The 26,956-nt window shown below is 53.7% G+C and overlaps 2 protein-coding genes across 5 annotated transcripts; one reads left to right on the top strand and one right to left on the bottom strand.

Annotated features, from left to right (window-relative positions):
* Nucleotides 1–1,825: 1,825 nt before the first annotated feature.
* Nucleotides 1,826–9,513, top strand: Taf1c (TATA-box binding protein associated factor, RNA polymerase I subunit C). Of its 2 annotated transcripts, XM_046434942.2 has the most exons (15): nt 1,826–1,954; nt 3,401–3,539; nt 4,368–4,449; nt 4,615–4,712; nt 4,785–4,874; nt 4,966–5,039; nt 5,578–5,816; nt 5,953–6,069; nt 6,147–6,264; nt 6,344–6,415; nt 6,567–6,702; nt 6,815–6,958; nt 7,489–7,663; nt 7,749–7,886; nt 7,970–9,513. In XM_046434942.2, the coding sequence occupies exons 2-15, from the start codon at nt 3,402–3,404 to the stop codon at nt 8,902–8,904; spliced, it is 2,556 nt and encodes an 851-aa protein (XP_046290898.1). In that variant the 5' UTR covers nt 1,826–1,954; nt 3,401; the 3' UTR covers nt 8,905–9,513. The 2 variants fall into 2 exon arrangements, with proteins under 2 accessions (XP_046290898.1, XP_046290899.1); XM_046434943.2 differs by lacking the exons at nt 1,826–1,954; nt 3,401–3,539; nt 4,368–4,449 and having other exon boundaries at nt 4,790–4,874.
* Dnaaf1 (dynein axonemal assembly factor 1) lies at nt 9,448–26,903 on the bottom strand. Of its 3 annotated transcripts, none has more exons than XM_046434947.1 (12): nt 26,671–26,903; nt 24,711–24,846; nt 24,127–24,218; nt 21,241–21,462; nt 20,953–21,119; nt 17,662–17,783; nt 16,136–16,290; nt 14,267–14,506; nt 13,148–13,242; nt 11,687–11,749; nt 10,302–10,662; nt 9,448–9,751 (listed from the first exon to the last, which is right to left on the bottom strand). In XM_046434947.1, exons 1-12 carry the CDS (start codon nt 26,792–26,794, stop codon nt 9,666–9,668), a joined length of 1,863 nt encoding a protein of 620 aa, XP_046290903.1. In that variant the 5' UTR covers nt 26,795–26,903; the 3' UTR covers nt 9,448–9,665. The 3 variants fall into 3 exon arrangements, with proteins under 3 accessions (XP_046290903.1, XP_046290904.1, XP_046290902.1); XM_046434948.1 differs by having other exon boundaries at nt 9,448–9,748; XM_046434946.2 differs by having other exon boundaries at nt 9,448–10,662.
* Between the last annotated feature and the right edge of the window lie 53 nt (nt 26,904–26,956).

The raw sequence follows: 26,956 nt of genomic DNA, 5'->3' as shown, positions 1-26,956 counted from the left end.
AAGCTGTTAGGGCTGTGGCAACTTGGTACAGCTGTAGTAGGAAACTGATCTAACTGGTCTTCAGTTATTTTGCATACATACTCCCTAAAATAATTCTGAAAACCTGTGTAGCCCCAATTTTTAATCACAAATTGAAATAGTTACAAAAGCTGTAATTCATGATTTACTGTTAAAATCATCCTTTATATTTCCTCAAAACCACAGAGATGTGGGGCTGGGGATGTGGCTCAAGCGGTAGCGCACTCGCCTGGCATGCGTGCGGCCCAGGTTCGATCCTCCTCAGCACCACATACAAACAAAGATGTTGTGTCCACCAAAAAAACTTAAAAATAAATAAATAAAATATTTTTTAAAAAAACCATAGAGATGTATAAGCTCATCCCATTTATGAAATATTCACGCCCAGGTGACTTATTTGGAAAGCCCATCTCAGTGTCAAAAGACAGATAAATCAGACTTCCTATTGGAAACAGCCTGACTTCATTTTGTTCAATCTAAATAAATTTCTTTTTTTATTTTTCCTGAACGACCCTTTCATTTCATTCTCTTATCAATTCAATATTTATGAAGCATTATCTGTTTCTTAGATAACTAAGAAGGCCATGGCCTGACCAAGTTCAAAATCTTGATAAGGCATCATGGCCTTTTCTCTTTCAAAAAGACTTTTTATGGAACTATAACATACCTATAGAAAAGTACACAGATTATTAGTGAATCTTCACAGACTGAACACAACCAGCCATGCTCAGATGAAGAAATAATGTCGTCAGGCCCCAAAGCCCGCCTCCTGCACCCTTCTGTCCTTACTTGCTGCTGAACTTGTTTACTTAATACGCCCTGTTGGAGGTCTGCTGTTGAGAAGAACTCTTTTTTTTTTTTTTTTTTTTTTTAATTTTATATCCAATAATTTATTTTTTTATTTTTTTTTTTAATTTTTTAATATTTATTTTTAGTTCTCGGCGGACACAACATCTTTGTTTGTACGTGGTGCTGAGGATCGAACCCGGGCCGCACGCATGCCAGGCGAGCGCGCTACCGCTTGAGCCACATCCCCAGCCCGAGAAGAACTCTTGTGCAGTGCTCATCCTCGAACAATGCTCCATGAAGGGAATACAGCGACTGGGAAAGGGAAGATGGGAAAGGACCATCTGACTCCAAGGAACTCCCTGATAGAACCCGTATAGATGGAAGCTGAGAATCTGCAAGTTGATCCTTCAAAGCGGTGGTTCTCAAACTGTGGTACCTGGACCAGCACTATCAGCCTCACCTGGGAACTTTCTAGAAATGCAAACTACAGTGCCACATTCCAGACCTACTTAAGACACCGTGTAAACTGGCGCTGCAAGTGGCTCTGTGATTGGACACCGATTCTCAAAGCCTGGCCCTCAAACAGCGTCAGCATCACCTGGCAACCTCCCAGGTGCTGACGCTCACGTTTGAGACCCGCTGTCTGAAGCGCCCCCTGCCGGGATGCCCCTGGCACAGCGTCGCCTACTCCCGGAGCATCTCTTCCTCCCTCCATTGGTAAAGCCAGCTTCTAGGGCTTAAGGACAGTCAGCAGGGTGCCCACTGACAGTGCAGTGCCTGGCTCAGAGTGCGTGCTCAGGGTTTGCTGAATCACGTTAACCCTCACAACCACCTATGCGATAGAAAGCTGGTGAAGCCGAGCTGGGATTCGAATCCAAGTCAACTCGGCCGCCAGCGCGGGGACAGGTACTTCATTCTACCGCTCACTGCTGCCTTCACGCGCGTCTACCCTCTGCCCGGCAGGCGGCGCTCGAGGACGCGCAGGGGGCGGGACTTCCTGTCTCGGGGAGCACTTCCTGCCGACGCGGAAAGCGGTAGGCTGCTGCGGCGGAGCGGTCCCTCTGTGGGCTACGGCGCCGGGGCTCCGCTTTCTCGCTCGAGAGTCCGGCGGGAGTCGCGCGGGTCACCTTCCCAGACAGGCGGCCGCGTAAGTGCGCGCCCCGTTTCGGGCTCTGGGGCTCCGCCCTGATGCGCTCGCCCTGGGTACGCACGTGCTCGCGCGTGCCCAGTGCTGCTCTGGGCGGGCTGTAGGGGGCCTTCCACCGGCGCCCGACACCTGGTCTCGGGTGGCCACCCGCGCTCTGGCAGGACGGCAGCTGGGGAGCTGCCAGAGGCCTCCCTACCTTGGAGGCTGAAGGACTTTGTAGGGGCAGAGGGAGGGTCCGGGGTCTTCTCTTAAGCCCAGAGTTTGTGCAGAGGCCCTATGGTGAGAAGCAGCATGGTGAGAGGTCAGTGTGGAAGGAGCCCGGGCCCCACAGTTCACCGGGGACCTTTCTAGTGTGTCTTCCCATTTATTGGGAAGAATTCTGCCACTCCCCTAGGCTGTTCTGCACAAGGACTCACCGATCACTTCCTTGTGCGTTCCACCGGCTCATCTGTCCCACCCCCACCCCCATAGATAAAGGAAAATGATAGCAGCCAGGCCAGGGACTCAGGAATGGGTCAGATACCGCCCCATCTCTGAAGAGCCCTCATAGCCCGCAAAGGAGATGAGCACACAGATAAGCTGCAGTGGGACCTGAGGATCGCGAATTCTTTCCTTGACAGTTACTGCAACAATGTGACAGCTCTGCACAGTGCTGAGGTCCATGCATGTCCAGAAGCTACAGAATAAACTGATAAAGTGCATCAGGGGTTCTACAGGGAGAGATGTTTGCTTACTCAGATTCTGTTGCTAGAGTTTGCTTGTGGATGCTTGTCCCTGATCCTTGGTTTGCTGAATTCCACAGTAGGGGCAATAGGAGAATAACACACTTAGCTCAGTGTCTAACATGCTGGCACTTAGTGCTGCTATTTTTGCTAATAAAAAAAGAGGAATGATGGGGCTACTGATACTTACAGAGGACTGTGATTATCAAATCCCCTTGATGTACACTTCTCTGTTAGACACTGCGTTTTCTGAGATGCACTGTGCTTAACAGTGGGAAGACAAAAGAGTGATTCTCAGTCCTGGTTTGGGAGTACTGGAGCTTAGTTTGGGGAGTATCGTCTACAGATGTCTGGTTACAGTCCATAAGGGCTGTGGCGGAAGCAGACCTCACCCCTCCTATCTTCATCCTTCTCCACTCTCCTCCTGGTGCATTTTCTGTTTCTTACTTTCCTGCTCCAGGGCTTTCACGCTTGCTGGTGTTCATACCTGCAGCCCTCTTCCCAGGTGCACACCTGACTGTCTCACTCCTCAGGTTACTGTACCCAGGTCACTCCTTGCCTGTCACTACCCGCTTCCTTGTAGAAGGCAGGTGGTTTTCCTATGGCCTTCCTTATCTGCTTCCTCAAAGAAAGTGCATTCCTTGAGGGTACTTTTGCTCTCCCCAGGAATCCTGGAAGCCTTTTCTGGAGAAGGTGGGTGTGACGTGGTGCTCGTTTTTTGCAGGATGGATTTCCCCAGATCCCTGTGTCCCTCATTGTTTATGGCTGGTCCCCTTGGTATGAATGATGCCCCTGACCTGTCCTTCATGTGCAGCTGGAGAGATGTTCTGACGCTGCCAGAGTCCCAGCCCCACGATGCCAAGGTGAGGATGGAAGTAGGGTGCTGACAGCTGTGGGTGGGCCCCTTCACTTGGTCCTCACATTAGTATTCATACCTATTGGCACAGCTCGAATGGGGTAGCTGTCGTTAAGCCTTAGGAGCACAGTGTGACTAAGTCAGACCATCCCGCCCTCACGGAACTGAGGGTCCGGCTGAGTGAGTGTCTCCAAGTGAGAAGAGCAGTGGATAGGATGACCACAAAGTGTGAGCACAGCTCTGAGCAAAACCAAAGGGATGCTAAAGTGTGGGAGGGGGAGATCTCCCCGCATTTCTGCAGGTGCCTCGGGAAGGCCATGCCAGGCAGAGACAAGTGGGTGAGACAGAGAGGCAGGCAGGTGGGACAGTCCAGGAGGGGCTTTGAACAGGCGGGTCTGGCAGGCCAGCCGAGTCGCAGCAGGTGTGGCATGCGGGCGCCTAGTGATGCTGTTTTTGCTAATAAAAAAAGAGGAACGATGGGGCTGCTGATGCTTACTCCCAGAGTGAGCACTCTGACCTGGAAGCGAGAAGCAGTGGGGTGGGGTCAGCCGGCGATGCTGCAGGGGACTTCCTTGAGAGCCAGTGCCGGAGGAGATCAGAAAGGAACTCTGGAGTCAGTCTGCCAGGTTTCGATCCCAGCTCTTCTGTATACCAGCTCTGTCACCGAGGGCAAATGACAGTCACTCTATGCCTCAGTTTCCACATCAGGAGAATGACGACACTTGTGCCACCTTTGTGGGGCTGTGGTGGAGACTGGATGAGTTGTGAGACAGGAGCCTGCACGGTGCTGGCCCAGGGTGTACACTTATGTGCCACTGTGGTGTGTTCCCTCCAGAATGCCATCCCTCGCCTGGCCAAGGACCTGCTGTGGGAGCCGTTGGCACCTGGGCCCCTGCCCCTGATGCCTCCTGGTCCTGGTAAGGCCCTTCTTCTGGTCCTCCTCAGCTGCCCTTCTTGTCGCTGCTCAGCCCCACCTCTTCGTGCCTAGACCCTCCACGGCCCTCACTGGTCTGCATCCCTGGGGCCTTTGGTGACCTCCATCACCTGGCCCACCTTGGCGCCCTACCTCTATTCTTCCTCAGACTCCTGGGACCCTGGTGTGACTGCCCAGGACCTCCTTTTCCGAGGAGGTCGCCACTACCGGAGGCAGCCTCAGGTCGTACTGGATGTGACTGAACAGGTGAGTGTCCCCCAGCAGGTGGTGCTTCATGGCAGGGGGCTGTGCGTCGTGACCTGGTGCTTCCTTCCCCAGCTCAGCCGGTTCCTGTGGGATCATGGGGACATAGCCTTTGCACCCCTGGGGAAGCTGATGCTGGAGAATTTCAAACTGGAGGGTACCCGTGTGAGTAACCCCGCCAGCCTGGGAAGGGCACCCTACCCCCCCTCACTCTGGATCCCCAGGTGTGTGAGCTTGACAAGGCCTTTCCTTGCAGAGCCGCTCCAAGAAGATGACAGTGGTCACTGTGAAGAGGCTGCTCCAGGACCTTGGTGGACACCAGCCCTGGGGGCAAGTGGCTAGTGAGAAAGCTTGCTGGGTAGCCTAGCTGGTGACAGGCCTGTGGAAGGCGCAGTTTCCCTCACAGTTCTTCCCCTGCCCATGCACTCCGGCTCCAGCTAGCCTGACGGAAAGGGGGTTCAGGTCCATGGGCCTCAGGCATGCCTGTGCCCAGGTGTTCAGGGTTGATGGGCTGGTCTCTGTATCGTCTTACCTGCTGCCCTCTGCCTGACTTAATTCCTAGAAAGACTGTTTTCAAGTGGCACCATGATGGCTCATGAGTCCAAAGAGTCAGTGTCCTTCCCGAGGCACCAGAAGGACTTTGGTGACTTGGCCAGGGTCTCACGCCCACTTGTGAGCCAGTCACTGTACAGCAATGAAGTGCTCACCCAGGTTGGGCCACGGGACTGCACCTTGGTTGGGGGAACAGGGTGGGTGGTTTCCAAAAAAAAAGACATTCTAGGTAGAACTGTGTACTCTGCACCTGACCTACCTCGAGTGCCCATTCCTCCTCCTTCTCTGCCCCATCGTGATCTTCTGCCATCCCTAGGTGTCCCTGGGCATGGATCAGCCACCGGCAGCGTCGCTTCTCCATCCTCGGGGGCCCAGTGCTTAACAAGTCAGTGTCCAGCCTCCTGGGCAAGCTGCTGCATGAGGAGCTGGCCCTGCGCTGGGAGCAGCTGCTCTTAGACGATGCCTTCACTGGGGGTGCCTTGGCCTGGGTGCCCGGAAGGACAGCCCGGGTGGGCCAGCTGGTCTACCCTGTGGGAGGTGCCCTGGACAAGCTGTGTATCCTTTCTGCTGGGTGGGAGAGTCAGCCACCCACCCCAATGGTGAAGGAGGTGCTCCTGGCATGGTCCACGGTGAGGGGTAGGAACTGGGGGGGCTTGTGGTGCCCGCTCACTGATCCTTAGCTGAGGCTCAGGTTTCCAGGAGGTCAGTCTGACCTCAGGAGGCAATCCTCGGGTCTTTGGGGACCCTGGGTACATCCAGCTGCGCGGACCTGTCCGGCAGGTGGTGACCTGCACCGTCCAGGGAGAAAGTAAGGCCTTCAGGCACCTCCCTCCCTGGCCGAACCACTGCTTGACCCTGAGCCTGACCTCTCCAACCCCTCCTCAGCTCTGCTGGCCGTCCGCTCTGATTACTACTGTGCCATGTGGAAGGTCAGCAGGCAGGAGCCGCCAACCCCGCTGCAGACGCTGCAGGTCGAGAAGGGGGCCACGGGGATCAGTCTCAGGTGAGGATGAGTCAGCTGTTAGCAAGGTGAGCCTGGGAAAGGCCGGGTTTCCTGAGGTTAAATCTTACTGTGCCCTTAGCCCACACCTGCCCGGGGAGCTGGCCGTCTGCAGCCGTTCTGGAGCCGTCTGTATGTGGACCCCTCAGGATGGGTAATTCCCCTTTCCCAAAAAACACTGCACCCAACAAACAGACCCAGGGCCCACCACCCTGATCCAAGGCCAGGTCATCCCTGTTTTTTTCTTCAGCTCCTTGGTACCCCCAGACCGCCCCCCCCCCCAACAGCTTGCCCATCTCTTCAAGGCTGCAGCAAGTCTACAAAGACCCTGAGACCCTTGTGTTCCGGGACCCTTCTCCCTGGCGCTGGGCAGACTTCACCGCCCACCCTCGGGTGCTGACAGTGGGTGACCGCACTGGGGTGAAGATAGTTGACACTCAGGTATGGGGGAGGGGTACGGAGAGTCTTCCACCCGCCGTGGCATGAGAAGCAGCCTGGTGAGCCTGGTGTTCCTCCCTGGACCCGGAGGAGGCTGACCCTGTGCCCTCCCCAGGGCCCGCCAGGCTGCGGACTGCTGCTTTTCCGTGGGGGGGCAGAGGCCTCCTGTCAGAAAGGAGAACGTGTCCTGGTCACCCACTATCTGGGGCAGGCCAGCTCTGACTGCCTCCCTCCCACCCTCCATCTCGTCTGTACCCAGGTGAGCAGCCCCCAGCCTCACGGGGTCTCTGTGTTTGCTAGAGACCTGTCAGCCCAGAGTCACAGACCCTGAGGGCTGAATCTGGCCTAGACAGCCCATGGGAGCAGCAGGTGGGGATGGCCTCAGGGGTCTGATGGGCTCCAGGGTGGGACAGAGCATCTGTGCAAGGACACGGCCCCTGCTCTGCAGGGCCGAGGAGGAGGTCTGAGGTCATCTGAAGCTCTGCCCTCTGCCTGCCTGTCCCCCGCCAAGGACTCCGGGCGTTAGCTGTGTCTCTGGCACAGATTCCAGGGTCAGAAAGGCCAGGTGGGCTTCTGAGGAGACGTACCCACTGTGTCATCCATCTGCCCATTCAGACTGGCAGGGGCACTGCTTCTTCAGGACTTCAGGGCTGGGCAGGCGAACTTAGGAGCACTTGAAGGCTGGTCCGAGTGCTGCTGCCCCTGGGGATTTGTACCCATCCTGAGGGCCAGGTGTGCCGAGAAAGGGCCCCCAAACACCATCTCCACCCCCACCCCCATCCTCCCCAGTTCTCACTCTACCTGATGGACGAGCGCCTCCCCCTCGTGCCCGTGCTGAAGTGGGACCACGGCCTCCCTTCTCCGCCCCTGCTCATCCGCCTGCTGCCTCCCCCCGGCCCTGGCTTGCCACAGCCCTTGCTCCTGGGAGGCCAGGGGGGCCAGTTTCAGCTGCTGCACCTCACAGGTGAGGTCTGCACGGGTGGGAGGGGTGCAGGAAGATGCATGGGGCTGGGGCCTGCTGTGGCCTCAGCTGTCTGCCCTTCCTCCAGGAGCGGGGTCCTCCACACCCCGGCTGGCAGGGCCCCCCCAGTCTCTTCCCTCCAGGACCGATTCCCTCTCTGCATTTCCTCTCCTGGAACCCAAGAGCCAGGGGCAGTTGCAGCAGCGTCTGGAAGCGCCAACCATAGGTGTGCTGGGCGGGGGGGCAGCAGCTTGGGGACAGTGCAGAGTCCTGCCAGGGCTGGCAGGTCACGGGGTCTTCCTTCTCCAGGTCTGGCCGCCACTGTCGCGCACTGTGCCTCTGCACCAGTCCTGTCCGTCTTCCAGCTCTCCAAGGCTGGGGACGTCTTCTCCCAGCCTTTCCGCCTCCACAGAGACACGGAGCCCCCCGAGCCTCCCAGCGACCCGGACCCTGGGCCCACCTGCCCTGCACCCAGGGCCACGGCATCACCCCAGGACCCACCTCCCAAGCCTCTCGCACCTTCCTGGAGCCCCCAGGCCATCGCCCGCTGTAGCCACTGGCTAGAAGCCCTGCTGGAGGTGCCCCCTGCCCCGGCTGTGTGGGCTGCACCCACCTTCTCCCACCGCCGGCTGCTGGGCCGCATGGAGCCGCAGAAGGATGCAGGGAGAGTGCCACAGGGACTCCGGGCGGCCATGGCTGAAGGGCGGCTCCTGCAGCAGAGGGACCTGGGCTCGCTGCCCAGGGCAGAGCCGCCCCCCGCGCCTGAATCAGGCCCACAGGATGAGCTTACCGAGCGCTTGGGGGCAGCCTGGGAAGGCCAAGGGGCTGCCTGGTGGGAGAGGCGGCAGTTCAGGGCCTTGGAGCCTGAGGGCCGGGCCAAGCGGCCCAAACGCCGGTCTCAGCTGTCCAGCACCTTCTCGCTCACCAGCGGTTTAGATCTCCCAGAGGCCAGCAGCCCTCCTCACAGCCCAAACCAGACGTCCTCAGAGACTAGGCCTCACTCTACAGGGACACTGCACTCCCAGGAGTTGAGTCAGGAGCCGTGGACCCAGGGCATCCCCTTGGAGCGGCGGCAAACCCTCCGGGACTACATGGCCAAACTGCCACTTCAAAATGACACTCTGGGACATAGCCCAATACTCCCCACCCAGGCCTCCAGTGCCCAGGCCACCCCCTCCCAGCAGCACACCCCTGTCCTCTCCGGCTCTCGGCCCCCCAGGAAGAAGGCACGCATGGGCTTCTGAGGCACTGGTGAGGCTCCTCCTTGTGCCCAGGTCAGCAGGGCCTTCCCAGGGACGGCAGGAGATGGCGCTCCCCAGGGACGGCAGAGCTTTCCAACTCCTGAAGGCCCTTGTGGCCAGCCGTGGGAGGCCCAGCAGTGAAGTGGGCCCATGTCAGAGGAGTAGGCAACAGAATGGCCTACAGATTAGAGGGAGAGGGAGCACAGGGGGGCAGGGGCAGGCTCTGTTGGAGGCTGGGCTCTCCCACCCCCCTTGTTCCCCACCCCATGGAAATGGCAGCAGCCATGTTCCCCTTGTTGGGTGGGGGTAGGGCGAGGCCCCAGGAGCTGAGAGCCTGCTGCAGGGTGGGTTTGTGAGCAGCTTCCCAGGGAGGTGCTTTTGGCTGAACACTTGTGCTGGTGGTGCTCCTGTGGGTGGCTCCCTGTGCTGTGGGAAATGCCCATTGGAGAGGGCAGGCACCGGGCTGTGGCCCTGCTGCGGATCACACTTGGAGGGTCTTTCTCAGTATCTGATGGACCAGAGGAAATTGCCTGTAACTTGCAGGAATATGGCTGCTAAAACATTTATTATGCTAATAGACGTTTATAATTACACAGTGTATACTACAGGTAACGGGGAGTTGACACATGGCACACTTGGGACGCGTGGTGCAAAGGACAGGAGCCCCCATCTCGGCAGGCTGCAGCAGCAGTACTTGAGTAGAGGGGGTGACCACGCCTGCTCCCTGACCCCATGAGTCTGATGGTACAGGAGTCATCTTGGATTCAGTCCAAGCCAAATTCAATGTCCTCCCGGCCTGTCCCCCCACTGGACTCCTCGTTCCACTCTTCATTCTTTCCAGTCCAGTCTGCTGAAGAGAGAGGCCGGTGGGGATTGGAATGGAGCCTGCCTCTCCCTCCTGCCTGCAGGCCAGGCTGCCTGGCATTGTCCCCTCCCACCTCCATCTCCTGAGCAGGGCAGCAGGCATGGGACCTGTCACCTGTGTGCAGTGTGGAGCAGGCACACCTTCATGCCAGCCTAGCGCTGCCCAGCCTCCACAGCCCCTCCAGAAGCCATGGTCTGGAAGGACCAGGAAGGGTGGGTTGATGAGAGGGTATGGAGGTGCAGGCTCCTTGGCCCCCCAGCCCTGCGAAACCCCCACTAGGCACTGCATGCCTGGTGATAAAGTGATACACAGGTCACCGCCCAAGAATGGTACATTGGGGGCTTATCCAGGTGATGCCCACCAGCAGAACTTTAGTCACAGACTTGGAGATGTGATCTGCAGAGGTTTCCTGGTGTGTCCCCGTGGCCCTTTCCAGGAACCTGGGATTCCCCGGGCGAGCTCCCTGGGCCCACCCAGCCTTCACGGCTCAGCGCATGCCCAGCAGCGCTGTGGACCTGCAACGCAGTGGCCTTACCTGGTGGAGGGGCTGCGGGGAGGTGTCTGTCTCCACTCTCGCTGGAAGGAGCAGGAGCAGCATCTCTCCAGCAGGAGGGCACGAGGAGTTGGCTCGAGGTCTCATGGCCACTAATCTCCTGAATAAGCACCCTTGGGGACTCGGGGACTTGACTTGGGGTTCCCAAGGCCTTTATAGTTTCTTTCTTAAGTATGTTTGTAAAAGGGGTCTCGGCCTTCTTCGAGGTGTCTCTAGAGACTGCGAATATGTGTGACTGGGTGTCTGTGGGCCTGCCCTCCAGCTCTGGAGACACATTGTCCAGGTCAGGGTCACCGTTGTCACTTAAGCTCGAGATGGCCTCAATCTTTGGAGAGCACCTTTCCTGTTGAGAGAAGGGTGTCTGAACACTTACTTGCTTCTGCACTAGTCACTCCACAGTCAAGTGGCAGCAGTGGTCACCATGGCGCAGGAAGACCCACAAGAACACTGGAGCCTCAAGTGGATCCTCCGGGGTCAGCAGCTCCTGCTGAGTACCATAGCCAGTGTCCATTCCTGTCCAGCCCTCTGCCTGGTCTCCACACTGCACCCCCACCAGACGGCCCCTAAATGACAGCCTCATGCTGGCCCTGCCTGGTGTCTTCCTGAGCCCAACCTTGTCCACCAGTCTCTGGGACTTCACTCCTGGACATCAGTACCCTGTGGTAACCGCAGTCTCACGTGCCCGTTACCTTTGATGACCTCTGATGCCTCCCTCCCTTGTAGCCCAGGTCTGGCACCCTTGAGCTCCGAGTAATGCCCGAGGGAGGAGGGCAGGGTCAGTTGGGGATAATTCCACAGGGCACCTCATCCAGTGCTCCTCCCCTGATCTGCCTTCCCTTTTCCTTCCCTCCATCCGCAGCTGTCCCCATCAGGGAGGTTCAGGAGGTGGAAATGCACCATGGACAGATAAATGCTCCGGGTAATTACATCAGTGTGGTTACCACCATGAGCAATAAAACACGTGCAGGAAAGCCCCGTGGCTGGTGCTGGCTCGTGATTAAACCTCAAAGGAAACCGAGCAGGAACCACTAGCTGCGCTTCCTTCAGCAAGGAGGCGACCTGGGTGCCCAGTGCTTCAGCACGAGCACACCTGGCTTTCAGGGGACAGACATGTGCTGTGTCAACGGCAGGCACAGGGGCTGGGGATGTGGCTCAAGCGGTAGCACACTCGCCTGGCATGTGTGCAGCCCGGGTTCGATCCTCAGCACCACACACAAACAAAGATGTTGTGTCCGCCGAAAACTAAAAAATAAATATTAAAAAATTCTCTCTCTCTCTCTCTCTCTCTCTCTCTCTCTCTTTAAAAAAAAAAAAAAATGGCAGGCACAAACACGGGACTTTCTGACTGTGGGGAAGTGTGTACTGACAACCGTGTCCTGGACTTCCAGAGTTGCGCCTGTGTCCTCCACGTCTTCCAGGTCCGGCAGGTCCTGAAAGAGCCAAGAGCCACACATCACCAGGGAGGCCCACGTCCCAGCATTCCCAAAGGCAAGACAAATGCAGACAGAGTGCAAGTGAAACCTTGCTTCTGAGCAAGCCAAGGGATGGGAGGTTGCCCAGCCGCTCTCAAAGCCAAGGCCAGGTGCCCAGGTCTCATCACCAAAGCCGACTTTGCACATGGCCACTTAAATGGACATTTAAAGAATGCCCCCACCTTCTCAGGAAACAGTGGAACCCAAGTCGAAAGTACTCTGTAGAAATTAGTCCTTGGGCCCTGTGTGGCACGCAAGTCCCTCCCTTAAACTGGTGAGAGTGCACCCGCCAGTGTGCGGGGGAGGGGGCAGAGTGGGTGGGACCACGCAGGAACTCAAGAACACACTGCCTGGGTTAGTGTTCCCACGCCACATTTCCTAGCTGTGTGGCTTTGGGAAAGTGGCTTAACCTCTCGTTTCTCAATTTCCTCATCTGTAAATTTGGGGTGATGATATTGGAAATATTAAATCGATTAATACAAATCATGATTTGACCCATGCCATGCATAGAGTAAGAGCTCAATAAATACCGGCTATTGATGTTGAAGTTCTGTATACTGTCAGCTCTCAAATATTAGAAATTGGCTAATTTTTTTTATTATATATATATATATATAGGTCTGGAAAACTTAGAAGCTCACTGAGAATACTGACTATGATTAGTTTAATAATTAGAGTCGTGAAATTTTAAAATTTGGGCACAAGAAAAGGAGCACCCGTTGGGAGTTTAACAAGGGAGTGGGCAGGGGGGCAAAGGCGGGGTCTCGGGCAAGTTGTGGCACTGATGTCCACGGCTGGGCTGACACCACCCCAGCTCTTCCCCCTTAGTTCTTGGTCATGTGGCAGTGTGCGCCCCCGTGGTCCCCTTTCACGTCACCCACACGGGAGGAGATTCCAGTGGGACATGCCAGGCAGCCATCCAGCATGCACCACACCAGCCCAAGAGGACGGTGACAAGCCAGCAGGTAACAGGTGCAGAGAAGAGCCAGTGAGAGCAGGAGGGGCTCCCTGGGCACGGACAGGAGGACTGAGAGCCCCAACGGTCAGAGTGGAATTCCAAGGCTGGCTGGACAGCACTGCTCTGCAGTGGGACCCCTTTGGTGGAGTTTGACAGCTACAATTCAAGGGGCTGTGGGGCCAGCGTGGCCCCAGCCTGAGTGCCTGGGTGTGCGTCTCCTGGTGGCAGTCATACTAAAGGCCTTGTTGGGCGGCAGTTCTGGGGGTCCCCTTCTGAGTTTCTGGAGGTGCTACACCTGCTACCAAGGACCACGCTAAGTCACAAGGCCCGCGAGCTGGGCTTCACCCCGCTTTACCGACTGTGCGCCCCCACTGCCCACGGCGAAGCGCTCCACGTACATCCATGAAGAACTTCTCCTGGGCCCCTGGCTCCGTGGTGGCTGAAGCTTCCGTCAGCAGCATACCTGCAGTCTCTGCCACCTGGGAGGCTGAATCTGGGCAACGAGGGGCAGCCGTCAGCCCTGCTTGGTTCACACCTGTGCTCAGACGGCCAACCCCAGGTGACGCAGAAGGACAGAAACCCTCCTTGGGTGCAAGGGGCCAGCACCTATGGCCAAAGCCACAGAATCCACAGCCACGGCCAGGGTTATGTCCCCTAGCTGAGAGAGGACAGCATGCTGCTGTCCCTTGGGGGAAGCACCAGCTGGGACGTGATGCAGAAGGAACAGGGACTGGAAAGGCAGCTGGGCGGGTACACAGTAGGGAGACGGGGGGCCGTGTGCTGGGGGGCTCCGGGGGGCGGTGGGGCTCCGTGGCAGAGCACTCGCCTAGCCTGTGTGAGGCCCTGGATTCGATCCTCAACATCACATATAAATAAACAAACAAATAAATAAAAGATCTATTGACAAACTGAAAAACATTTTTAAAGAGGCCTCACATCCTGCTCAGGCCACTGCCCATCTCCCCACCCTACAGACCGGGAGCGTGCCAGGATGGCTCATCCAGAGGGGCCAAGGGGAAGTCTGGGTGGGACTGTCCCTGGCCACAGCACATATGGCTATGTGGCCAGGGTGGGTTTTTGATTTTATTTTACTGCTTTACTTTTAATTAACTTTAATTGAAAATTTAAAGGGGAAGTAGGATAAAATGCTGTGTTGTTCTGGTAGGACCCGTTTCCCTTTGGCCACTGAAACCTCAGCACCCCCGTCGAGGCGTGCAGAGTCACCCACACACTGGATTTGATGACCTTGTCCACAAAGCTGTGTACAACACCTCATGGAGAGCCTTATGTGCATTTCCAGACATGCTGGGTTGAATGAAGCATTGGGAACAGTGTCCCCTGTGGTGAACGGTGTCACCTGTTGCCTTTTGCGTTTGTCATGTGCCTCCTCTCGTGATGGCCGCTGCATTTCCACCCAGTGCTGCTCCTCTAGAGAAGAGGCCACTGCAACCCGGCCTTCTAGAAGCAGCATGCAGGGGACGGCCACGCCCAGCAGGGCAGAGGCCGCAGCGCCTTACCTCCCCTGGCTGCTCCTGGGGGTGCCGGGGCCTGCGCTGGAAGGCTCCCCACTGGCTCCTCGGCTTCCGTCCCCTCTGCAGGCCACCCCTCTCCTCCACGCGGCTTCTCCGGCTTCTCCGGGAACAGCTCATCCTTGGCCTCGAAGCTTTCTTTCACAAATAACTCCATTTTCTGTTGTGTTTCTCCATCCAGTGGAGCCTCCTCCTTTCTGTCCCCACTGTCTGGGGGTGGCTTCTCCCCTAAACGGGGAAGGAAGAGGTAGACTTAGAAGTGCCTGGAGGACAAAGGGGTCTGGGGGCTCTGGAGCAGGAGCAGGGGGGGAGGAGTGGGTGCTCTTAAGAATTACCAGTGGGGGGGAGGCTGGGGTTGGGGCTCCGTGGCAGAGCGCTCGCCTAGCACGTGTCACGCCCTGGGTTTGATCCTCAGCACCACATAAAAGTCAGTAAATAAATAAAAGAGATTGTGTCCACGTACAACAGCAAAAGAACCACAATGGCCCCTTGAGGTGCGGCATCTACCCTAAAGGCCACTTCAACAATTAAAAAAAAAAATCAAGATCATCTGACTCTGATTCTATCTAGTGCCCTGAGAGCCTGCGTGCCCCCGGGGGCCAAGCCCGTGCCTTTGCAAGGCCGCGTTGCTTGCTCCGAGGCGAATGCAGGTGGAATTAACATTCGTTTTGTGCTATGGGTTTGTGGTAGACAGAACAGTGGCCCCAGAGATGCTCGGCTCTGATGCTACAACTGGAGCCTCCAGAGGGACCGTCGTCTCGAGGCCCCTGATTTCAGCCCCCTCAGACTGCTGACTTGAACCCTAATAAGGACAATTTGTGCTGGCCATATGATTTTCTGCTGCTGTGTGGTGGCACCTTTGAACTCATCAGAAAGGGACACATTCGGCCCTTGTCCTTAGGATGCTAGGAGAAACTTTGGTTCTGATGTGTGGTCTTTGACCCTAGATCCTGACCCAGAGCTTCCAAGACCTTGTGACTTCGATAAGAGGTCTTTTGTCAGACAAAGTAACTCTTGGTGGCTTCCCAGATGGGGGCTGGTCACCAGAAAGACCAAACTACCCCGACAAGCTTGGAAAGTTCAGGCCCACCCACCCCTGCTCTGGAGGGGAGGCAGCCTGGAAGTTCAGTTAGATCGTGCCCGTGTGGCGAGGCCTCTGGTAGTCCCTGAGCTGGTTCAGACAGCTCCTGGGTCTCTGGGACATGGTGTCAGGAGGGTGGTCCACTGTGGAGGCTCCTGTCCCTTCACACACACGCTGCCCTGTCATCAGCCTCGCGAGTGCAAAGCCCTGGAAGGTGCGAAGGGTTTCTGGGTCTGGGAGCACCCCAGCAAGTCACTGAGCCAAAGATGGAGGGCTGGGGAACCCGAGTCATAGCTGGTTGGTCGGAAGTGCAGGTGACAAACCTGGGACCCGTGACTGTCACCTGCAGTGGCATTGTCACCTGAAGTCAGTCGTGTAGGACAGTGCCCCAGAGCCTGTCCTCGCTCCAGTTCAGTGAGGGGACTGGATGAGTGGACGGAGGCCTGGTGTCAGGGGCTGGTGGGTCTGGGGAGGCCTGCTCCTTTCTAGCCAGACTTGCAGGTGTTCCCCAAGGCATGTCCAGTCCCCCGTCCCCTCTCCCACAGGCGGAGGAGCGCCATTTTCTCCCACTCCACAGTAGCCAAAGAAGACTAATCATTTATTTTGAAAAACAGAGATTATTTAAGAAGTTGTGATTTAATCAACAAAAGCGACTGTTGCCTTCTCACTGCACGCGAATGATGGCTGCAAAGTCCCCGAGACTAAGGTCTCAGTGGGACGCCCCCGTGTGCCCCGTCCAACAGCATCCTCCCTGGAACCCCCAGCTCTCTCCTGACCTTCTTTCTCTCTTCTCCTCTCCTCAGCCCGCCGCTTGATCATGGCCAAGGCCTCCAGGCTGTCCTCCATCTTCTTCCGCTCCCTGCTCTCCCACAGCTGCCTCTCCTCCTTCTCGGCCGCGTACCCTCCCCGGGCCCAGGCCTCCGCGCAGGCCCTGAGCCAGGACAACAGTGGGACAGAAAAGGGAGGCTGAAGGTAAATTCCAAACACATACTGTCTAACCCAACCTGCTCATCTTCTTCAAAATGAAAACCAAGGGCACAGAAGACTACCGAGTCGAAGGTCATATCCATACGAAAGCTTGCATACGAATGTTTACGGCAGTTTTATTCTAGTTGCAAAAAATTGAAGCAGCCTAGATATCCTTTAATATGTGAATGTACAAGTTCTGGTACATCTAGACAATGAAACGTTACTCAAAGATAAAAAGAAATAAGTTATCAAGACACATTGCACGCCTGAAATCCCAGCGGCTCAGAAGACTGAGGCAGGTGGATCCTCAGTTCAAAGCCAGCCTCAGCAAAAAGGGAGGCACTAAGCAACTCAGAGAGACCCTGTCTCTAAATAAAATACAAAGAAGGGCTGGGGATGTGGCTCAGTGGTCAAGTGCCCCTGAGTTCAGTCCCCAGTATAAAAAAAAAAAAACACAAAAAGTCATGCAAGCAGCTTACATCCATTGCTAGTGAGCTGGGTGGAGTGGCATGCACCTGGGATCCCAAACACTTGGGAAGCTGAGGCAGGGGGATCACAAGATTTGAGTCTCAGCAACTTTTTGAGATCCTTTCTCAAAATAAAAAGTAAAAAAGGCTGGGATGTAGCTCAGCAGTAGAGCATCCCTGGGTTCAGTGCCCAGTGCTACACCCCTGCCCCCGTCAGTCCCCAAGGCTACCTGCTGAGCAACTCCACCTCCATGGCATCCAGAGGAGGCAAAACTGGGGACAGTGTGGGAGTGGAGAGGCAGCAGGAGGAGCGGGTACGGGGGGTTTAGGCCTGCCACGATGACGGGGACGCATGACCTGGCACATTCATCTAAGCCCAGAGTGTGCGACACAAGAGGGCACCCTTGTGTGGGAGGTTGTAACTGGAACCAACTTCCTGGAAAACAAACTATTTTGCAAGAGCTTTTCAAGTGTCGCACCCCATGTTTTAATTCAGGGATCGGGTGCTGTCTCTCAAGTGGGGCTCGCCCAGCTGGATTCCATCCCAGCATTGCCAAGAACATTCTTAAACATTTTTTTAATTTTAGTGATATTACTCAAATTCCATCCAAACGATAACCAAGAAGTCCAAGCAATGAGGTAGACAACTGGTCTGCAGGGATATTTATCAAAGGAACATAAGAACCTACGAATAAGTGCTCAGATTCCCCTTACGGACAGTTATATCGCCTTTCGCCCTGTCTGAAGAGTACTCAGTGATGTGTGAAAACGCATGGAAACATGATGCGAGAGATTTTAAAAGTCTAATACTTGGTACAATCAACAATGAAATATTTCAAGGCTCCCAAAGGCTTCTCTCTTCTTACCTGTCCTTTGGAAAAACTGGTCTGTCATCCAGGTAGGTCAGGTGCTTCAGGCGAACAGTGACTGTCTTTCGATAATTAGGAATGTGCCTGATAACTGGGTTTCCCATCAAATTCAGCACACGCTGCAAAGTAAACAAGCCAAATCAAACTGGATGGTTTACAAAGATCTGATTACTTTATATGGGCTGTGCATTAAGAATAACTCAGTTCAATCTATTTTGTTGAGCAAAAGAGAAGTGTCAGCCCACACCCTGGGGCACTGATTGGTGACACTGGAAGGTTTTATTGCTTTTTGTCATCAGATATGTTCAGGTTAACTAAGCAGCAGGTACCTGGGATTGAACTAAGGGGCGCTGGACCACTGAACCACACCCCAGGCCTATTTTATATTTTATTTAGGGACAGGGTCTCACTGAGTTGCTTAGCACCTTGCTTTTTTGCTGAGGCTGGCTTTGAACTTGCCATCCTCCTGTCTCAGCCTCCCAAGCTCTGGGATTACAGGTGTGGCCACTGCACTGGCCAACCAGCCCATACTTCTAACTCCAGAGCTCAGACCTTGCAGTCCTTCCAGGGAAAACACTTCCTGCGGCCCTTTCCAAGTGTGGCGATGACACCAGTTTTGCTACCCAATTTCTGACCGAAGCGCATTTCGGACTGATTGATTCTCTCCCTTCCTGGCCAGGACCTGCAGGTCACAGCAGCCAGACAAGAGGCAGTGATGGGAAGGGTGGACGCTGCCCTGGCCCACTGCAGACTGCCACCACGAGACCCTCTCCTGCAGACTTGCAGAGGAAAGAGGAAGGTCCAGCCAGGCCAGTGGGCGTCCTGCCCTGTCTTCTAACGCTCTCGCCTCCCTCCTGCCCGAGCGGCTCAGGAAGGTGAATGTGAAGGTGACCCGTGGTGAACCATCGCGACATCTGTTTGCCTAAACTCATTCACATCTTTCATATCTAGAGGTTTGTGTCACTGAAGATAAATATGTTATAAACCAGTTAGTTCAGCTTTTCCCAAACTCCATTCCCGAGCCTCTTCACTACCTTGCTATATTGTCAAGGACTTACCCTCCAAGGGCACAGTGACGGGAGCAGTAGCCAGGGACAGGCAATAACAGGAGCATAGTGGGGTGGGACTTAAAGCAAGTACAGACAACTATAAGGTGACTGCTTCTGTAATGGGTGAATTGTGTCCTCCCCTCAAAGGTACCCGGTAGAGTCCTAACCCCTGTGCCTCAGAATGTGACAGCATTTGGAGACAGGATTTTTAAAGATGCAGTAAGTTAGAAGGAGGCTGTTAGGATGGGCCCTAACCCAACCCAACTGGCATCCTTGGGAGGAGAGACCCAGACGCGGACAGCATACAGCAGAGGGACACAGGGCAGAGGCCTCCATCTGCAAGCCCAGGACAGGCGTCAGAATGAAGGCAACGCTTCGTCTTGGATTTTCAGGCTTTAGGATTGTGAGAAAATAACTTTGTTGTGTGAGCCCCCCAGTCTGTACTTTATCATGGCAGCCTCTGTCAGTCAGCTTTGTGCCTCTGGGACAAAATACCTGAGATAAACAACTTGAAGGAGGAACGTCCAGTTGGGCTCAGTTTCAGAGGGTTCAGGCTGAGTTGTGTGGCCCTGTACTTTGGGCCTATGGCAGCATGGTGCCTTAGGGAGGGAGCACAGGGTGGTGGAGCTGCTCACAGCAGGGAATGAATGGCCAGCGCCAGAATGCAAAGAGGGGAGGGCAGGTCCCATGTCTCCTTCAAAGACATGCCCCCCCATGACCTAACTTCTCTCACTAGGCCCCACTCCTAAAGGTGCCAAGTCTCCCGATAGTGCCATCTCTTCAACACTCGGTCCTTTGGGGGACATTCAAGATCCAAACTCTGACACAGACTGAGGGGAAAAATAATATAGCTTTATATTCTCACCATTCGCAGGCCGTTTAAAACTAGTCTTTCCTGACCGTCCACTCTGCGGATGGCCCCTGAACTAGGTAGGATTTGCTTACACTTTCCTTTACAGTGACTCCCTCTCAACTACTTCTCCTTGCCCTAAGCAGTCAAGAGCGGACTCCAGGGTTTTTTCCTGCGAGCGTTCATGTTTAACACAGGTGCCCTTGACACTAAGAGAGCCTTCCAAGGTGGCTAGAGCCAAGTTGAAAGGACACAGGAACCCACTGGAGAGGTTCTAAGGCTGGGAAACTCAGACACCAACACTGAAAGGAAAGGAAGGGTTAAGTCATATCCAATGCTACACATACAAATCCACGAGCTGAAGAAGGAGAAGCTTTCGGTGTCACCGTGAGAGACTGCTAGGGTCTCGGCTGATATTTCCGAAAATTATCACAAACAGGAAAGATGCAAACATTCATCCTGACCGATTCTGTATGAATGGCCCACTACTGGGGTGTGAAAGGACTCTGTAGACGCATCCCGCCTGAGCGACCCAGAAGGACTAAGAGAATTAGAAATGGCCACTGTGTGACTCCCAGTGACACGGCTCCCCCAGGCAATGCTCATCAATGGCTGCCAGAACAGCAGAGAGAGAGACTGATGTTGAGCGTCACAGTGGCCGGAGTGGCTGACAGCCTCCCAGTGCTCGATCCCGAACTTAGGAGAAGAGAGGCAAGAAGGCCCAGGGGCCCGGAGCCAGGCAGTGCAAGGACAGGGCTCACTGAAAGGAAGATATGGAGCCTGGACTCATCAAGTCTGTGACTGCATCTTCGTTCCACAGGGACTACCGGGGACAGCAGAGCGGGTTCAATGACACCAGGAGGTGCAGCCAGCCACCCCAGAACAGGGAGACTGCCAGGCAAAGAGCGCCATTGCTCTGGCCAATGGATGGGAGGGTGGAAATAGGAGGAGAACTGTCACAGAGCCGAAGAGACCAACCAAGAACCCGAGATCGCGTCTGAGTCTGGCTTGGACCCAGCCATCAGAGCATGTTTCTGAGACAAATGGGGAATACTGAACACGGACTGGGTACTAAGTTAGCGGTTATGATACTTTACAGTAGTAGTGTTATGATTGTGCTTTCTACAAGTCCCTGTCAGAGATACACACTAAAATGTCATGGTGAAATAGTAATCGTCATCTGGCATTAGATATTCCAGCTAAAAACACAAAGAGGAAGAAGTGTGGAAGAACAAAGAATGAAGGAAGGAAGGAGGGAGGGAGGGAGGAAGGGGGAGGGCCAGAGGGAGGGAGGGGGAGGGGAAAAGGGTGGGGGGAGACATAGGATTTACTATTTAAAGAACATAAACTGACACAAGTTGCCTTAATTGTGCTTCCTCTGGTTCTCACCAGGTCAGGCATGCTCTCCAGGATGCCCAGGATCTCCGGGTCCCTCAGTCTATTATGGGAAAGGTCAAGAACGCAAAGCTTTGCGCAGTCCCTCAGGTGCTGAATGTCCTCCAGGGTCTCCAGGTGGTTGTGGGCCATCTGCAGTGTGTTCAGCACAGGGAGGCAGGCTGCAAGGGAGGCTGTGCAAGTGAACAAGAGGCTCCAAACCCTCCCCACCATGCCAGAGTCAGAGCTCCCCAGGGGAAAGTGGAGGACACGTGACCAAGAAGGCCGCTGGCTAATGCTCACAGAGGTTCTCGATGGTCTTGATGTAATTGTTGCTCAGGTTAAGAGCATCCAGTTTCTGCAGAGGCTCCAGGTTCTCAATTTTATGAAGTAGATTCACTTGCAAGAAGAGGCAACGCAGTTCTGTTTGCGCCTCCAGGTTCTCGATCTTCTGTATCCCATTGCACTCCAGCCAGAGACAGCGCAGGCCCGTGTACTCCTGCAGGTTCTCGATGCGGTCGAAACCTGGCAAGGGGGATGGGGTGTCCAGTACACTCCTACTACCCAGGGGCAAAGGTTACAGTACCCTGGTTTTTGCCTACTATTATGGACTGAATGTTAGTGCCCCCTCAAAAATCATACGTTGGGCGCAATGGCACATGCCTGTAATCCCAGTGACGTGGGAGGCTGAGGCAGGAGGATTGCAAGTTCTAAGCCAGCCTTAGCAACTTAGAGAGAGCCTAAGCAACTTAGTGAGGCCCTGTCTCAAAATTAAAAATTAAAAAGGACTGAAAATGTGACTTGGTGGTTAACTGCCCCTGGGTTCAATCCCCCCCAAAAAGGGAAAGGAATGGAAAAAAAAAGTCCTATGCTGAGACCCCCAACCTCTAGTGTGATGGTGTTGGGAGGTGGGGCCTATGGGGGGGGGGATTAGTCATGGGGGTGGAGCCCTCAGGAATAGGATCAGTGTCATTATCACAGAGGCCCCACAGAACTTCCTCACCCCTTCCACTATGTGAGGACACATAGGCGCCGTCTATGAGCCAGAAAGCAGCCCTCAGCAGAAGACATCAAATTTGGCAGAGCCTTGACCTTGGACTTTCAGCCTCCATGGCAGCCAAGACATCTACCATCTTCCTCCTGTTGCAGCTTTCTCGGAGGACCATCCCCTGCTAAGACCACCCGATGGCTCCCTAGGTGGCTGATCAGTCACAATGATTCATTTGGAGCTGGCCACACTTAGCCAAGTGGGACTACCTCTGATGAGTCTGGGGAGGTTTTCTGGCTTCACTGGACAGAATTGCCAGCCTGGTGGGGAGAGCCTAGTGCTGGTGGAGCCCAGTACTGCAGCAGCCATCTTCCCCTCGGGGCTGCAGTGCCTGGGGTCAGAGGTGAACCTGCCCTGAAAATGGACTAGCACAGAGGAAGATGGGCCAAGGAAGGAAGAGAGACCCCCGCAGAGAAGAGCTCTGGGCGGGCCATTCAGCCAAGCCCAGGGCTAGGCCATCAGTGGTTTTATGAGCCACATCTCTCTTGCCCGCTCTCCGGCTCTGACCCTGTTCCCCCCGCCCCATCACGGGAAAGACTTCCTTGCGCTTCAGGTCAGTCTCCAATTCATTCCTGTTCCTTCTGTCTGCCATCTGTACCACCAGCTGCCAAGGTCCCAGTGACATCCTGATTGCTCAGTCCCATTGTCAGTCCTCTTAGTCCTGACCAGTCTGAGGTCTGACCTGGTGGCCCTGCCTGCCATTTTGCAGCTTTTTCTGAGGCCTCTGGACCACTCTGCATGCCATGGCCGTGGATCACCACCTCCTGGCCTTCACACCTGTGTGTTATGGTGCAGTCAGAGCAGGGTTGAGAGCAGATGATGTGGCACTTCCAGACCTGGGGCTTATATCCTGGCCTCGTGCTCTCTTGGGTACCCAGCTTTGGGGGAAGCCAGCTTCTGTCCAGAGGCCCTGCAGTGAGTAATTAAGGTCTCCCCAAAAGGTAGGGAAGGCCTGAGGCTCAGAGCTAGGATGTGGGTTCTGCATCCACAGACAGCTGAGGCCTGGCTACCAGCTCTGCCACAGCCTTCCTGGGTGACCCTGAGCAGAACCACTAACTAACTATTCCTTGGCTTCTGGCTTCAGAAATAGTGTGAGATGGCAATTTTATTTTTGTATGTATTTTTTTGCAGTGCTGAGTTTTGAACCTGGGGGCTCACACATGCTAGGTGAGCACTGTACCACAGGGCGTATCCCTAGCCCATGAATTTGTTTTCAGATTTGCTAAGTGTCAGAGTGATTTGTTACGCAATGGTAGGCAACTAGTGTAGGCTCCTCTCTCTCCCTGTTCCACTGCCTCTCTGATTCTTTCTAATTGACCTAAAGTACTGGATCTTCTTCCCATCTCTCAGTATCGGTCCCCTGGGATCTGGCCTCCCACGTCATCTCATCCACTGCTGCACTTAGATGCTGGCTGGAGAATTTTGGAGGCAGGGGCAAAAGTGGAGGCGAGGTGACCAGTTAGGAGTCAATCCAGCAACCACGGCATTTGTGCTGCTTGGGCCACTGTGTGCCTTCCTGGCATGGCGCCTTCTTCCCAGTGGCCTCTCCACCCCCCTGGATGCCTGAACCATCTCTGCCACACCTATTTCTGTATCCCCAGCATTGAACATGGGCCGCAGAAGGCAGAAGACACTCAGTGAATATTTACCAAACGAGATGAACAGATCCCTGACGGCTGCAGCAGGTGCCACCCCAAACTCAGCACGCACTGGAAGCACACACCTGTTTTCTCTTTCTACCTGCTAGGAAGAGCCCTGCCTGAGGACCTGAATTCAGATTTAGATGTGATTCTGGACACCAAGCCCAAGACCTAGGGAGGCTCTGTTCATACCTTTTCCTTCTGAGAGGCAGCCAAAGATCCTCTTCCTTTGTTTTCTGCATCAATCTTCAGTCCTTCCCAAGGTACCCCTCCCAAGCCCAGGTATTTACAAACTGGCTTTCTGTTTTCAAAACATATATTGTGTTCATCTAGCCAGTGTCCCCTTTATAAATTCTCACTGGTGAAGACTTCTGCTTGTTTTCACATAAATCTCCACTAAACTCAAGAGATTCCTACTCAAGTCTGAGCACTGTGTTGGTCCCTGCAACTAACTGTTGATACCTTTTTGCCGAGGGTTAAGTGTCTCCTTGCAAGCCTTACCTTTGAAGTGCAAATACAGAGTATCATTCAACTCTGGGGTGATGTAAAGCTTGTGTTGCTTGCAGAGTTTCTGCAGGAAATGTTTAGTCATTCTGTTAAAATGAAAAAGGTGGATAAGAAATTTCTATTTATCAGCTATGATTTATTCCAAAAGTTCTTTACTAATCCAGCCTATAATTCTAAGTCCTGTATGCCTGATACGTATTTTAAGTCCTCCTTCTCCTCCTCTTCTCCCTGCCTCACCTTGCTTCCTCCCCATCTTTTTGGTCTAGAATCAGGGACTCATCCAATATTGTTACTTTCAGCATTCTTAAATACTGCAATGCATGTCCTAATAAAAATACTTTTAACAGTGTCATCAAGACCCACAGATGTTCTCTCTCGAGGTCTGACATTAAAGTTTAATAGCATGGGCTATTAGTTGTGCCACAGAAGTAATGCCAGCCTGAGTCAGCTGCTTATAATTTTCAGGCATCAGGTGGGCTATTCGGTCTCCATGAGCCTCCACTTCCCATATAAAGGGTGATCAATCACACCACGCACTCTACTTGGCAGAAGTGCACTAACTGGCAGCTTGCCCATACCTGGGGCCCCGATCATCCCTGTCCTCTTTTGGGTGTGTTAATTGACTGTCTGATGCACTATCACCACTCTGTTTCTGCTGGTTTTGGTAGGCAGTGTCAGAAATACCCATGCATATTTCCTTAGGATCATTAATTTCTGCAAAATAAAAGAGATCCAGTTTATAAAGGTCAGAAAATGTACAAAAAAAATTCCCCCTATTTCAACCTGATTAATAATTGTCTACTTTTGGTTTGAAACCATCAAAAATGTCCAAATGTCAAAAAATGTCCAATTTTTGACACACACGTAAATACTATGTAAATTTCACTTCTAGTTTGGTTCTCTATAGAAAATGTACAGGCGGGCTTAGAAATTGTACAAAGATATTTGTTTTTGCATTGTTTGTAACGGCCAAAATCTGTTAAACACATAAATATCTACACAGAGGGGGATGGTCACATATAATGATCAATTACTCTTCTGTCTTTGAAAGGAATGCACCAAGGGCTATCTCAATCAGTATGGATTATTCTCAGAAACACATATGGAGTGAAAAAAATCAAGTTTCATAAAAAGCATAGGGTTCCATTTATATAAATTAAAAACATGCAAACCAATGCTATGCATTGTTTAAGGACACACGTGTAGAGAAGGAATTGGAAGAAACTGTAGAAAATTCTGGAAAAGATAGAAAGAGAATGGGATCAGGAAGGGGGGTGAGAAAGGAACATTGACTTTAAGTGAAATGTGATGTCCTTATCCAAAAAAGAAAAGATTGCATGTAAATATGACAAAATGTTAATCATTTTCAGTTTTGGGTGGTAATAGTGGATATTTGTTATAATGTTCTCTGTTCTTTTGTGTTTTAAAAAAATCTCTAAAAAATAAACCTAATGAAAATAAAAATGGTGAGAATTCCTTTGGTATAAAGGACCTAAGCATATTCAAATACACTTTCTTTTAAAACAGCGATATAAATTGGCCAATTGAAATGCAGGTGTTATAAGGGCTGCTGGCTGTCATTCTCTGCGTTCTGTGGATCCCTGTATGTGGGGAGACTCTTATGCGCGCTGATTCCTCACTGGTATGGTACTCCCAAAGGAGGCACTGGATCCATGTTTGTGGAATAAGGAATAGGTGCTCAATGTATAATTGACTGATTATAAAGGCCCCATATATGCCAGAAACTTTAATTACACTTATTTCTGTGTGTCTTTGTATAATTGTCCCTGTTTAAAGATGAAGAGGCTGAAGCTCAGTGACATCGGCTCTAGGCCAAAGACCACAAAGCTGGGACGCTGACAGCTGCAACGTGAGTGACTGGGAAGCCTGGGACTGTCCAGTGAGCAATATTAACTTCCTACAGCTCCTCCTATGGTGTTTGTCTGGAAAGCTGGTGCTCAAGATGCATTTGTTGATTGGGTTGAAAAAAAAAAAAGAAACACAAATTAACTAGTTTATCTAGTAGTGAAAATTTTCACTAGGGTCAAACCAGCCCATTCCCGGAGAGAAAGTTCAGATTCTATCAGAATGGGATGCCCTGATGTCCGCTCACTGTCTAGAAGGGGAGACAGCCTTTCATCTTACAGGGTGATAGCGATAAAAGGAAACATTCAAAACCAAACTTGGGAGGGAGGAGAATATGTGTTGGGTAAGGGTTTGGGCAAGGGAGTCACACTGCCATATGACTAGCTGAGAGCAATCATTTAAAGCAAGGTGGCTTCTTCATCTGTATGAAACCCAGGGAGGGTGCAGAGGGCATGTGTCCGGCTCAAGTGAAAAGGCGCTTGGCACGTCTCTTTTAACGCGTTGACTGCCATTATTACTATTATTATTATTACTTTTATTATTATTATTACTATTACTATTATTATTATTATTATTATTATTATTATTATTGCTTTCGCGGGCTGAAGACCAGGTAGGTGGTGCTGGGAGCTCGCCCATCGTCCCCGGCCCTCCCTGGGCGGCGTTCCGCACCTTCCTTGCGGGCCCCTTGGCCTGCGTCCCGGTGGTCACCCGCGGACTCCTCCACGCCCGGCTCCTGCGCGCGGTCCAGCTCGGCCGCCGCGTCCTCCGCGGGCTCCGAGGCCTCGGGGTGCATGCTCGCTCCTCTGACCCCGAACAGTTGCTGCGGCCGCTGCCCACCCCGGTCAGAGGCGCGGCTTCCCCACAGACCGGGACACCGGGATCGTTGGCAGCCCAACGCTTCCCCGGTCGTCACGGCAACCGCTGCGCACGCGCACTCGAGCACGGGCGCGGGGCG

The sequence above is a fragment of the Marmota monax genome, unplaced genomic scaffold, assembly GCF_021218885.2.
Source record: "Marmota monax isolate L192 unplaced genomic scaffold, Marmota_monax_Labrador192_F-V1.1 WCK01_AAM20220418_F8-fsc00024, whole genome shotgun sequence".
Classification (NCBI taxonomy): Eukaryota; Metazoa; Chordata; class Mammalia; order Rodentia; family Sciuridae; genus Marmota; species Marmota monax.
Note: the sequence above shows the minus strand (reverse complement) of the source record. Positions and strands in the feature narration are given on the sequence as shown.

Excerpts from the sequence above, each read along its gene's own strand:
- Taf1c (XM_046434942.2), top strand. The coding sequence starts at position 3,402 with ATGGATTTCCCCAGATCCCTGTGTCCCTCATTGTTTATGGCTGGTCCC. Across the intron at positions 6,416-6,566 it reads ATGTGGACCCCTCAGGATGG|GCTGCAGCAAGTCTACAAAG; the intron begins GTAATTCCCCTT and ends CATCTCTTCAAG. Across the intron at positions 6,703-6,814 it reads TGAAGATAGTTGACACTCAG|GGCCCGCCAGGCTGCGGACT; the intron begins GTATGGGGGAGG and ends TGCCCTCCCCAG.
- Dnaaf1 (XM_046434946.2), bottom strand. The coding sequence starts at position 26,794 with ATGCACCCCGAGGCCTCGGAGCCCGCGGAGGACGCGGCGGCCGAGCTG. Across the intron at positions 21,463-24,126 it reads TCTGTATTTGCACTTCAAAG|GTTTCGACCGCATCGAGAAC; the intron begins GTAAGGCTTGCA and ends CCCCCTTGCCAG. Across the intron at positions 11,750-13,147 it reads AGGAGAAGTTCTTCATGGAT|GACCTGCCGGACCTGGAAGA; the intron begins GTACGTGGAGCG and ends TGGCTCTTTCAG.